This window comes from Megascapheus bottae, chromosome 9 (genome assembly GCF_031878675.1).
Source record: "Megascapheus bottae isolate mThoBot1 chromosome 9, mThoBot2.hap1, whole genome shotgun sequence".
NCBI lineage: Eukaryota > Metazoa > Chordata > Mammalia > Rodentia > Geomyidae > Megascapheus > Megascapheus bottae.
The window spans coordinates 35,871,432-35,884,893 of NC_143517.1; the positions used below are offsets into that span (position 1 = coordinate 35,871,432).

Consider the following 13,462-nt stretch of genomic DNA (forward strand, 5'->3'; position numbering starts at 1 on the left):
TTATTTAGCCCAGCTTTTTTTTTTTCCCTGGGACCTGCTCTTAAAATCTGCACCCGGGCCACTGCTGAATGCAGGAAAATACATGTGAGATTCCCTGGCATTCCTAACAGCACAGGGTGGGAGTCCTCCCCAGGTCTAATCTGGGTAGTCTGCACGTCCCTAGGGCGCGGGGGAGGCTGGGCCCCTCCGAGCCGCCGGGTACACCGCGCCGTCCCCGCCCAGGTGCCAAGCATCCGCAGAAGCCCACGCGGGGGAGCAGCCCGTCCCTAGGTTCCCACGCGCGCACACTTAGGGGACCGGCCTGGGCGCTTCATCCCTCCCCGGCGGGCCGCCACACACACATACACACCCACACACCCACACACACGCGCGCACACGCACACATACACACACCCACGCACACCCCCCACACGCACACATACACACGCACACAGGCACCCACGCACACACAGCCGCCGCCCCGGCAGCCCCAGTGACATCAAAGCCCCGGCCCCGCACAGACCCACCTTCACCCACTACCAGGACGAAGTCACGTGGACGGGCCCGGGGAGCCAATGGGCGGCCTGCGTTCAGTGGAGAAGATTGTCTGACCCCCCATACGTCACAAAGCTGGGGTGGCGCAGCGCTCCTCTTCCGCCCCCGCCCGCCCGCTGGCGGGCGGCTCTCGGACGCCCCGCCCACTCTCCGTAGCGCAGCCAATCAGGAGACGGGAAGCTCTGGGGCCTGAACGTGCGGGCGGGGCTGGGTGGTGGCCCGGCGAGGCCGGGGAGTTGAGTGGGCCGGACGGGGGCGAGGTGCGGCGCTCCGGGGAGGCGAGTGGGGCTGCGTGAAGGAGCCTAGTGGTGCCGCCGCCGTCGTCGCCGCCGCTTCACTAGGGGGGAAAAAAGCGGCTGTTTGTCTTCCGTGCCCGGTTGGTATTCCGTGTCCCCGCCTCTAGCCGCCCGGTCCGGAATCCTCCTCCACGGGTCCCAAGTTGTGCGGGGGGACTTCGGGGCAGGGGTGCGCGGAGCGCGTCCCGAGCGGCGGCGGCCGCGGGCGGGCGTGCGCTCTCGACTCCCGCGGGGGCGCTGCGGGCCGAGCCGGCTGCGGGAGGGGGCCGCCCCGCCCCGCCTTGCCGCCCTCGGGTCCCCGGGCTCTGAACCTGCCCGCCCGCCCTCCGGCCCGCGGCCGTCCGCGTGGAGGGTCGCTGCGAGGACCCCCGGGAGCGGGAGCTCCGGCACGGCCGCGGAGGCTTCCCCGCGTACATCCCTGAGGTCGTGCTGGCTCCCGGACCTCGCTGCCGAGGCGGGCACCGCGCGGGGCCGGGCGCGGCGGGCGGAGGATGCTGCGCGGAGGGCCCCGGGCGTGTCCCCGCCCGCCCGCGCCTCCTCCGCCGCCGCGCGCTCGGACCCAGCCTCCGCCGTGGGGTGGGTTGGTTTGTTTGGTTCCCTCCTCCTCCTCCTCCTCCCCACCGCTCCCTCCCTCCTCCCGGCCCATTCACCCCGCCGGAGCCGGGCCTCGCCCCTCCTCCGCCCCGCCTCCCGCGCCGCCGCCGCCGCCGCCGCCGCCGCCTCTAATGAGCATCTTCTGCCTTGCTTTCAATGGGCCGCTGCTGCCGCCGCTGCTGCTGTCCGCGCGGGTTGTGGATGTTGTCGGCTCCGTGTTGTGATGACAGGAGAATGTGTGTGTGTCCCGGGCCCAGACGAATTGGTAGGTATACAACTTCACCGCCGGCCTTGGGTACCCGGGAAGGACGGTGACTGCTTCTGTGTGTGGATGGCTTCGGAGAGGTCGGCTGGTCGGGAAGACGTGAGACAGGTGGGGTGGGCCGGGGGGAGTGAAAGGGACGAAGGCGTCCTGGAACCAGGGCGGTACTGATGATGCCTTACGGAGTGCGAGTTTTTCAGGTAGGGATGAAGGAAACGGATTTAAAAAACAAAGCAAGTGATGGCTTGGTGTCTGGTGGCTTCTCGAGTGAACTGGTTTCTTCGTTCCTGTATGGGAATCTGTGAAATGGTTAGGCATTTCCAGAAAACGTTGAAAAACAAAATCGCAGAATCTTTATGGAGGCTGTTTGATGCAATCAGATTACATAAACTGGACTTCTGATACAGGTAATGATTAGGATCGCATGTCCTTTTCTTTCCTTTCGTTCTCCTTACTGCTGTCTGCAGGGATAGAGAGCTCTGGAGTAGATGCACTGCTAACATTTTCTCATTAATTTAGCCTGTGGGTTTGTTGATGAAGTAGAATGATTCCTTGGCACCGGCTCTTCGGAGCACATCAGTAAGAAGGGGTGAGTCTTGCCCTTTCTGGATTGCAGCACGACCGTTTTATTAGTCATTGGCCAAATTGGCAAAGTATGCCTAGGATTAAGATGCTGCATGTAAGGTGGCTGTATTTGAATCAGGGGATAGGAACTTTTTGGTGAAATTGTGGTTGGATAGCTTGACATTGGTCCAGTTGTATCTTATTGCCTAGTGAAGAGCCTTTTTCTTTGTTTTGGCAAGTTTATCAGCAAAAGTTTTTTATTCCATGGAGGCTCTTGTTGAATCACGGGGCATTTAGAAAGATACTTAAGTTTTTCAGTGCTCATTGTTTATCAGAGTCTTCGAAAGTGCCTTGACTTCTACAGGTATCTGGTCTGATGAGGAGAGTACATAGCTTTTGCTGATATAATACAATGCTTATTAATCACAGAGCAGAATTTTCATGAATTTCAACCTCCCTGAGAATTTGTCTCTTCGGGACATGCTTGGAGCTGGCCACCATGTCAGCCCCTGTGCTATTGTAAGCCCCTAAATAAATGAGAAGACCTGGTTGAAAACATTTACTCTGTGTTTTTTGTCTTTAATCTTGAGTGTTGTGCTTTGAAGGGATAATGTAGCTGAGTATTTGAGCACATTAATTTTTTTCAAAGCACCTGCTGCATAAATTATTAGCTCTTTGATCAGAAGATTTCATTCATTTTACAGCCAAGTATAAATGCAGAAAAGTTGTCAAAACAAAGGAATTTAAGGAAAATGCAGATTTTCTGTATTTGTTATTCCTTCATTAGATGTCATATAATGAAACTGCTCATAGCCATCAACTCCCTACCTCCATCCTAATTTTAAAGTAAGGACAAATAACAGATACAAAATTAGGAGGAATCTTAATTTTCATCAAGATTGCATCCATCTTACATTTTCAATAATATAAAAAAACCCTTATGCACTACACAAAATACACTGGTGTGTTTTTGTATGTAAACCTAAAAAAAGATATTTACATCTGGAAGCCAATGCATTTCATGTGGCCAACGGAGCACATTTCCTGGCCCAGTCCTGTACACTTAACCTTTGGATGACTTTCAGGTATTCAGTTTAAAGTGCTGTTATTTAAGTGGTTAGCCCTAATAGATCCATGTTCTTCTGGAAGTTCTGTGTGTTTTTTTTTTTAGTGCATTTCAGAATGCTTTTATTTTCAAAATTCTAGCCATCACTTTGTATTGCTTGATCTTGTCTTAATTTTTGTAAACAAATGCCATCTTAGTTCAGTTAAAATAGTGCTCAGCTCTACCACTTCCAAAAGAGGTTCTGTTTGGTTGGCTTATCTAGTGCTTATTACAAAAATAAGAATTAGTGATTACTCAGTGTTTAATTTTCCCTACTTTCCACTTATCACTTCCCAGATTACCAAAAAAAAACCCAAAAGCATAGGACAGTTATTTACTATATAGATAATACTCTGTGATATATACGCATTTTTCTTATTGATTTAGCATTTGGAAAAAATAGTTGATATTAACATCTGAATTGTTTTTATTATTCCTTTTCTGCTTATTAAAACATTTCTTTCTTTTTCTTTTCTTTTATTGGTCGTGGGACTTGAATTCTGGGCCTGGGCGTTTTCCCTGAGCTCTTCAGCTGAAGGCTACTACCCTACCCCTTGAACCACAACACCACTTCCAGTTTTTTGGTGGTTAATTGGAGATAAGAATCTCACAGACTTTAGTGTCCGGGCTGGCCTTGAATGGTGATCCTCACATTTCAGCCTCCTAAATAGCTAGGATTATAGACGTGAGCCACTGTGCCCAGCTAAAACATTTTTTTGTTTGTTTGTGGCTCTTGGCAAGTACAATACTACTTGAGCTATGCTCACAGCCCTCTTCATTAAAATATTTCTAAAGTCTAATTTAAATGACTTATGATATAGGATTTTAAAATTTCAGCTAATTATGTTATTGAAGACTAATTTCATATATCATCTGAAATAATGATATGGATTTATTAATTTTCCTAGATGAATGTCTAGCAAATTACTTTCAGTTTCATATGAATTTTTAAAAGATAACTGGTAATTATAATGCCATACCTTTATAATCCAAACCTTGGGCTGTTATTTCTCATCTTATTTCTTTCCTAGGGCAGAAAGATACCTTTTCTTAGTGTAAGAGAAAACATTTTTTTCTAGGGATGAATTCCACTTAAGGTCTCTGGTAAATGAAAATATTTCTCTCTTGACTATTAAGCAGATAACAATGGTAGCCAGTAAATTGATTTCTAGAATTTCTAATTTTAGAGCTATGTGCATACAAACTTTTTTTAATCACAAAGGGCAGTGTTGATTAAAATTCTGTAATGAATGATTAAATTACATTTTATTTCAAAACATCACTTCAAAAAACCATAAAAGCATGTGCCTAGAAGAGGCCTTACCATCTGCTCCATGAATTCACTTAAAGTTTAGGAGAGGCAAGCTGATTTTTCCTGGATTATTTGGACAGTTGGTGACAAACCTATCCTCCTTAGCTTGTTTAATTGACAGAGCGTTTTAGAGAAGTAGACTTTGCAAGACCATCCACAGAGGTACAAGAAGTAAACAGTAAATTTTTTATTTCATTGTGTAGAAATTTTTGTGTATATGTTATAGTGAAAATTAATACAGTGGTATATGTATATAATATATAAATAATGTATGAATATGTAACTTAAGAATGTACTTGTGACACTTTCATGATAGCCATGTGTTATCAAATGCCAATAATCGATCCCATTGTCTTCATTAATGAGGGAAGTACCCATGCAAAATCCAATATCTTTGTAAAAGGATTAGGTGAGGTCAGGCACTAGTCTCTTATGCCTGAGATCTTGGTTACTCGGAGGCTGAGATTTGAGGATCATGGTTCAAAGCCAGCCCAGACAGGAAAATCTTTATTTCCAGTTCACCACCGAAAAGCCAGAAGTAGAGCTGTGGCTTGCGTGGTAGAATGCTAGGCTTGAGCACAAAAGCTCCCAGCCCAGGAGCAGCACCAAAGAAAATCCAAAACAAAATGATTAGATGGCGAGAAGAATTTGTTGGCCAGATAGACTGCTGCGGCATGCTATTATATAACCTTCTCCTCAGCCTTCCCAGCCAAATCCTTTGCACTCTGAACAGTTTTTACTGACTAAGAAATACGAAGAAAAGACAAAAATGAAGCTTAAATACAATTCAATCCTAGCTCCAGAAATGATTGGGAATTTCTTATAACATCCTGTAGAAACAATATATGACATGTGTAGAAAATACTGGTCCTCGGGGACTGGGAGTTTGGCCTAGTGGTAGAGTGCTTGCCTAGCATGCATGGTGACCCGGGCTTGATTCCTCGGTACCACATACATAGAAAAAGCTGGAAGTGGTGCTGAGACCCAAGTGGTAGAGCTCTAGCCTTGAGAAAGCCCAAGGACAGTGCTCAGGCCCTGAGCTCAAGCCCAGGACTGGCAAAAAAGAAAAATACTGGTCCTCCTGGCTCAAGACTTTGTAGAAGTTTTCTAGAAAACAAAGCTAGTTAAGTAATATAAAGTATAACTGTTTTCTTTGTGTACATCTGTCTCAATTTGCTCTCTAGGAATCCCCGTCAGGAGTTCCAGCCTGCCGCTGTTCTCGGATGCCATGCCAGCACCAACGCAACTGTTTTTCCCTCTCATCCGTAACTGTGAACTGAGCAGAATCTATGGCACGGCCTGTTACTGCCATCACAAGCATCTCTGCTGTTCACCACCCTACGTTCCTCAGAGTCGCCTGAAATACACACCCCATCCAGCGTATGCTACCTTTTGTAGGCCAAAGGAGAACTGGTGGCAGTATACCCAAGGAAGGAGATACGCTTCCACACCTCAGAAGTTTTACCTCACACCTCCGCAAGTCAACAGCATCCTTAAAGCCAATGAGTACAGTTTCAAAGTGCCAGAGTTTGATGGCAAAAATGTCAGTTCCATCCTGGGTTTCGATAGCAATCAGCTACCAGCAAATGCCCCCATTGAGGACCGGAGAAGTGCAGCCACCTGCTTGCAGACCAGAGGGATGCTTTTAGGGGTATTTGATGGCCATGCAGGCTGTGCTTGCTCCCAGGCAGTCAGTGAAAGACTCTTTTATTATATTGCTGTCTCTCTGTTACCCCATGAGACTTTACTAGAGATTGAAAACGCAGTGGAGAGTGGTCGCGCACTGCTGCCCATCCTTCAGTGGCACAAGCACCCCAATGATTATTTCAGTAAGGAGGCCTCCAAGTTGTACTTTAACAGCCTGAGGACTTACTGGCAAGAGCTGATTGACCTCAACACGGGAGAGTCAAGTGATATTGATGTTAAGGAGGCTCTAATTAATGCTTTCAAGAGACTTGATAATGACATCTCCTTGGAGGCTCAAGTTGGCGATCCTAATTCTTTTCTCAATTACCTGGTGCTTCGGGTGGCTTTTTCTGGGGCCACTGCTTGTGTGGCCCATGTGGATGGTGTTGACCTTCATGTGGCCAATACTGGAGATAGCAGAGCCATGCTGGGTGTGCAGGAAGAGGATGGTTCTTGGTCAGCAGTCACACTTTCCAATGACCACAATGCTCAGAATGAAAGAGAAATAGAACGGCTGAAACTGGAACACCCAAAGAATGAGGCCAAGAGTGTAGTGAAACAGGATCGGCTGCTTGGCTTGCTGATGCCTTTTAGGGCTTTTGGAGACGTAAAGTTCAAATGGAGCATTGACCTTCAAAAGAGAGTGATAGAATCTGGCCCAGACCAGTTGAATGATAATGAGTACACCAAGTTTATCCCTCCTAATTATCACACACCTCCTTATCTCACTGCTGAGCCAGAGGTAACTTACCACCGATTAAGGCCACAGGACAAATTTCTGGTGTTGGCTACTGATGGGTTGTGGGAGACTATGCATAGGCAGGATGTGGTTAGGATTGTGGGTGAGTACTTAACAGGTATGCATCACCAGCAGCCGATAGCTGTTGGTGGCTACAAGGTGACATTGGGACAGATGCATGGCCTTTTAACAGAAAGGAGAGCCAAGATGTCTTCGGTGTTTGAGGATCAGAATGCAGCAACCCATCTCATTCGCCACGCCGTGGGAAACAATGAGTTTGGGACTGTTGATCACGAGCGCCTTTCCAAAATGCTGAGTCTTCCTGAAGAGCTCGCTCGGATGTACAGAGATGACATTACAATCATTGTGGTTCAGTTCAACTCTCACGTTGTAGGGGCATATCAGAACCAAGAATAGTGAGCAGACCTTATTCTGGCAATTCTCCAATTTAAAGGGCAGATAGAGTTGTTCAGTGTACCAATATAGTATACCTTTCCAGTGGGTCATTCTGAACATTTACCCATTCGATACTCTAGGTAGTCAAGTATTCCCAATTGATGCAGCAGGTGACATGATTGCAAGTCTCTTCTGCCTAGGTAGACTTTACAGCACCTGCACTTGAAGCAAGTCAGTTTCTTATTGCAAGCGTCCTGAGACATTATTCTTTTACCAATTTGAGAATAACAGATTAGCTGGCAGATATGAACTTGAGCAATCTAAAGGCAAAGATCTTGCTGGATTCTCTTCTTGGTAAAAAGTGGGACCGTTTACAGTTCACTCCTGCAGACTCTAACAAGGTCCTAACGTACACGAGAACATTTGTTTATTGCATGATTTTCTACATTTACAATCTATGCATTATTCACATATATTTATTTTAACTGAAGTGCTTTTCAGATCCAGTACTTTAAGCCATAAATGACCCTAGACTAAGCAATCTGTAAAGTTTTTAGATTATAGGACAAGAATGCTTTCTTAAATGGAAAAAACTATTCTCCCTTTCCACATCAGATTTTCTTAATATAATTGAAATATTTTTTTTGTTTTGCCACACAGTGGAAGACATCAAAGGTTATCAGTTATCTCCTATTTAATGTAAAAATAAGTTTTTGGTTTTTTTTTAGTTTATAGTAAGGAAAACTTTGAAATAAAAATATCCAGAATAAAAAGAAGAGACTGTTATGTTCAATCACTGTCATCTGTAGCCACCAGCATGTCACTCTTATATAACCCCAAGGTTTGGCATGCCGTAAGTGTGTGGTGGATAGACTGCTGCCAGAAAATCATACATCTTATTTAGTAGTGATTAGAATTTTCATCAATTTTGAAATCTTAAGGATGACATGTATAAAATAAGTTTATCAATTTGAGTAGTAAGTCTAATATTACCATCCAGTATTGAGATAAGGGAAGAAATTTTCATTTTTCCCTATTTAGCTATAGGTCAGTTAAAACAATTTGGTTGAAAATTACTAAAGCCTTTAAATATATTTATAGTTTAAGGTATAGTTAAGATGTATACATGAGAAAATTTAAAAGGTAACTATTGTGCATGCCTGATAAAGTAGAACACTTAGCATCAAGTGTTTGCAGCAGTCTATATAATTATGTGCAGTCCCTTCAAATACTGTATCAAAATAAATGAAAATAAAGATATTCAAATTGGCTTTGGGAGCTTATTTAATATGCATCACATGGCATTTTGTTCCTGTGTTTAATGGTGATTTGTGTATAGCTGTGCATATATTTCCATCATTTATTCACTGTTAAAAATGGCTATGTTTGAAATTCACATAGATTTTAATACAAAACATGATCAGCTTTCTGTTGTATAATTAATTGGGTATATAGAAGTTCTTTCAGAATTTTATAGGGTGTGAACTAAATGTTCAAGGATCCTGGACTGCCAATATTAAATCAATATAGTATTGGCTTAAAAATTATTTCAATTGAAAATTGACTCAAGAAGATTGTAGCACAGAATAACTTTGTTTCTGAGGGTTTTTTGTTTTGTTTCAGTTCTTTTGTTTCATTTTGTTTTTGCTGGTCCTGGGGTTTGTACTGGGCCTGGCACTCTCCCGAGCTTCTTTTTCTCAAGGCTAGCTAGCACTCTACCATTGGAGCCAAAGTGCCACTTCAGGTTTTTTCTGAGTAGTTTCCTGGAGGTAAGAGTCTCACAAACTTTCCTGCCTCAGCCTTCTGAGTGGCTAGGATTACAGACATGAGCCACTGGTGCCCAGCTGTGTTTTGTTTTGTTTTGTTAAGTCACCTTGGACCTTTTTTCCCTTGGCAGTATTTTGTAGTCTATATAATAATATATTTCTAATGTTTTGACAGAGACTCCATCTTTGTATGAAATACCTAGACTGGTAGCATAACATATTTTGAGTTGCTTTCAGATGCCACCACTGGAGAGTTCCATGTAATAAACTGAGTAATATCTCTGTATAATACGGGGACTTTAAATTTAGTGTCCTATAGTTGTGATCAAAATGGCAATTCTAATACTTAAGAAATTTTATATACAGTCCTAAAGCTGGTCTTAATTTGTATAGAAATGTAACTGTGGTGTGGAGTTGACGTTGTAGGAATGAAAATCATTGGGTGTTAGAAATCCGAACATACTCCCATCTACAAGCAGTTGTGATTCTATTGTAATTGGGTGTCATTGTGATGTGATGTGTAGAAGTAAAGTCAATAATATGTAAACTTTCATAGTATTTAGCTTTTCTTAAATTTGTTTTATTTAAACGTTCTAACATGTATATAAGTTCAGTGTTTGTATTAGCTGTTATATACGTTAGATACCATTAACTAGTTAAAGGAAAAGTTGGTTACAGTATATGTGCTGAACACATGCACAGTGTTCATCGAAACTGTCTTATGAAAGATTTGTCTGTGGAGGCATGAAAGGCTATATCTAATATAAAGAATGGTCAGAGAAATACCCACAGTAAATTAAAGCTTTTATATCTGCTTTTTGAATGCTGTGTGCTGGTTTTTAATAGCAAGATTTATTAATAAGTAGATCATAATTTACTTTTTTGAAGTCAAATTTGCTTTCAGTGATGTGCAGAGATGTTATATTTATATTTTGAGAGTTGGTAACCATAATCCCAGTAAAAAATTAAGAGAACTTTTCCATTATTCTGGGTAATTGTTTCATGCCTTTCCAATTAATCCCGCCCCATATAGAATTGTTCTGACTTCTGCAACTATATATTAGTGTTAGTTATTCTATAGAAAGCCATATAATTGAAACTATGTGTATTCTTAGGTCTGACTTGATCAGCTTTTTTGAGATACTTTTATGTTGTGAATTGCCTTTTCCTTGCTATTGTCATTCTGCTATTTGACTATATCACAACTTACTCATTTCTCTGTTCATAGATAATTGTTAGTTCCTACCTCCTTTAGCCTGTTTTTTTAGATTAACAACTCTCAACAATACCATTTAATTCATGAGAAGCTTTTATTTTTTCAAATTAATACAAATAGAGATGAGTTTCATACTCCAAACCTTAATGGTAGCATTTTCTTTGTTTTAATAACCTGAAAATGATAGAACTTTTTCATGCAGAAAGTTTGGAGATTGGAGAGTTGGAGACTGGGGAGTCCTTTCTTATTGACCTCTTTGTATTCTTTTGTAAGAATTCTGTTTATTTAAGCTCATTAATTATCCTAATGGCTACCTTGAGAGCAAAGGCAAATTATAACTACATTTGAACCATCTTGGTTTATTAGTCATTAGCAGTGGAGAAGTGGATAAAGTGTGGATTGTTAAACAAGAATTGGATGATTAACAAGTATTTCTGCTTTTCTTAACCCTGACTAGAATGAGTTTCTCTAGTTACTAGAGAATTTGGTCACTGCTTCAATTCAGGTGATCTTAGTTTTTGTCTCTAGATATAGAAGATCTAAATATGTGCATTATTCTTACTCTGTAGATTGATATAGTTGTACCTTTTTTCCTCCTGCCAGTCCAGAGGCTTGAACTCAGGGCCCGAGTGCTGTCCTTGAGCTTACTTGCCAAAGGATGGCACTCTACCACGTGAGCCACAGCTCCACTTCTGGCTTTTTGGTTGGTTAATCCGAGATAAGAATCTCATGGACTTTGGTGCCCAGGCTTGCTTCGTATGGTGATCCTCAGTTCTCAACCTCTTGAGTAGTTAGGATTACAGGCATAAGCCACCTGCACCAGGCTTCATTATACTCTTTTTATAAATATTGGAAACAGTTGCTATTCATTGTAGAACTTTTTCAAATCTTGAGAAGTAGAGATTAATGTTAAAATTGATGTGGCAGTGCCATTACCACTTTCTGGATGAACTGACTGACTGACAATATCTTAATGATATTAGAATTGACTACTTTTAGTATGAAGGTCATTCCCTTTGTTCTCTGCAGCATTTACTTTGAAAACTAATCTTGATCCTATTAAACCCTGTCTGTCCAGTTTTTATTACAGTTTATACCTTAGGTTGAATTTCACTCTACACATCATTGTTTCCTGTAAATAGGTCTCAAATTACAAGTCTTCAAAGTGAGTATTTTAAGAATGAGCAGTCAAGGCCTAGAGCGTAGCCTAGTGGTACAGTGCTTGCTTAGTATGCACGAAGCCCTAGCTAGGTTCAGTTCCTAGGTGGAACTGGTGCCGTGGTTTAAGTGGTAGAGTGCTAGCTTTGAGAAAGCTGAAGGACAGTGCCCAGGCCCCTAGTTAAAGTCCCAGGACTGGCAAAAGAAAAAAAAGAATGATCAACGAAACTCATGTACTTCACATACCACTGACGATGATTACCCAGCCCAGTGCCCAGACCTTTAGTTCAAGTGCCAGGACTGGCAAAAGAGAAAAAAAAATAATCATTCAAACTCATGTATTCACATACCGTTGACAAAGATTACCCAGTGCACATGCTTTAAGAACTGCATGACTTAGGCGCAGTTGTTTAGCCAGTAGTTTAGGTTATAAGATAAAGCCAGCGCGGTGGCTCACGCCTGTAATCCTAGCTACTCAGGAGGCTGAGATCTGAGGATCAAGGTTCAAAGACTCATCTCTAACCTCTAGAAAACAGAAAGTGGGGCTTGGCTCAAGGGTAGGATGGTAGCCTTGAGCTGAGGAGCTCAGGGACAGCGCATAAGCCCATGCGTAGGGTGGTAGAATTGAGCTGAAGAGCTCAGGGAAAGCGCCCAGGCTGAGTTCAAGCCCCAGGACCCACAAAAATAAAAAAAAGAAGGCACAGTGGCATACAGAAGGAAAAGGAATCCTGTGTAAGTGCGTGCATGTGTACATACAGGAACCAATCATGAGGTTTAGTGGGGAATGCAGAAGTTTGCTTTCAGCCTGGACCTAAAAAAATAGAGGTAATCTGAAGAGCAGAAGCCTGAAAGCTGCTCAGCACACCTGAAATGGCAAATACTATTCTTTATAAATGTTTGTAGAAGAACTCGAAGAGGGGTTGGGAGTTTGGCTTAGTGGTAGAGTTCTTGCCTAGCATACACAAAGACCCAAGTTCAATTCCTCTGTACCACATACATAGAAAAGCTGGAAATGGTGCTGTGACTTAAGTGGTAGAGCGCTAGCCTTCAGAAAGCTCAAGCACCTGAGTTCAAGCCCCAGGATTGGCAAATAGGCATGCACACACCAATCAGATTGAGAAAATTGTTCTAGTGCCTAGTATTTCATTTTATTAAAAGCAAATGATTTCTAAAACTTGAACTCGCTTTCAGACTTCTTGCAAAGAAAAATGAAAAAAACTTGGAAGTGACAGTGTACAAATTCACAGCCTCCTGGATAAGATGGACTCTGTTCCTAGGGAACTATCTGTGACTCCTTTGTGAAAAGTCAAACTTTTGCTTCGTGATCTGCATCAGGCCCTCTACCCTTAGAATCTTCCTGTGTACAAAGTGAGTAAACGGGCCCTTTGAGGGCCCACCAAGAACTATCGCTGTGCTATCTGGACCTCAGCCCCAAAGAACTAGAGTTTTTATCTTGCTTCTCCTTACCTCTACCTAAAGGTGGTAAGCAGAATTTTCTGTGAAAAACCCTGCCCTGGAATCATTAGTTCTCTAAGCCATACCCAAGTCACTGACCTGCCCACAGCATACATGCCACTAAATACCCAATCTAGTTTTACTGCATGAGGAGATTAGAGATCACATTAAGTCTTCAGTCAAACCCTGGGCACTCAGCAATAAACCAGCAGCCAAGAGGAGTCAAAGGCTTTATCTCAATCACAGTACTTAATCAGGTTGTCTCCTTGAAGGGCAGGAACTATTTGATTGCTGTCTGAGTTGACTAAAGGGCCAACCTTCTAGCTTGAATGCTGAGAAGAATGGGAAATGTCACAAGATACAAAGGGAGAGAAGGGGA

The 13,462-nt window shown here is 43.1% G+C and overlaps 1 protein-coding gene across 3 annotated transcripts; it reads left to right on the plus strand.

The window, feature by feature from the left end:
• Window positions 1-760: 760 nt before the first annotated feature.
• On the plus strand, window positions 761-10,077 carry Pdp1 (pyruvate dehydrogenase phosphatase catalytic subunit 1). 3 transcript variants are annotated; one of them, XM_090339064.1, is made up of 3 exons: window positions 761-910; window positions 1,655-1,689; window positions 5,852-10,077. In XM_090339064.1, exons 2-3 carry the CDS (start codon window positions 1,659-1,661, stop codon window positions 7,507-7,509), a joined length of 1,689 nt encoding a protein of 562 aa, XP_090195190.1. In that variant the 5' UTR covers window positions 761-910; window positions 1,655-1,658; the 3' UTR covers window positions 7,510-10,077. The 3 variants fall into 3 exon arrangements, with proteins under 3 accessions (XP_090195190.1, XP_090195192.1, XP_090195189.1); XM_090339066.1 differs by lacking the exon at window positions 1,655-1,689; XM_090339063.1 differs by lacking the exon at window positions 761-910 and having other exon boundaries at window positions 1,564-1,689.
• The last annotated feature ends 3,385 nt before the right edge of the window (window positions 10,078-13,462 follow it).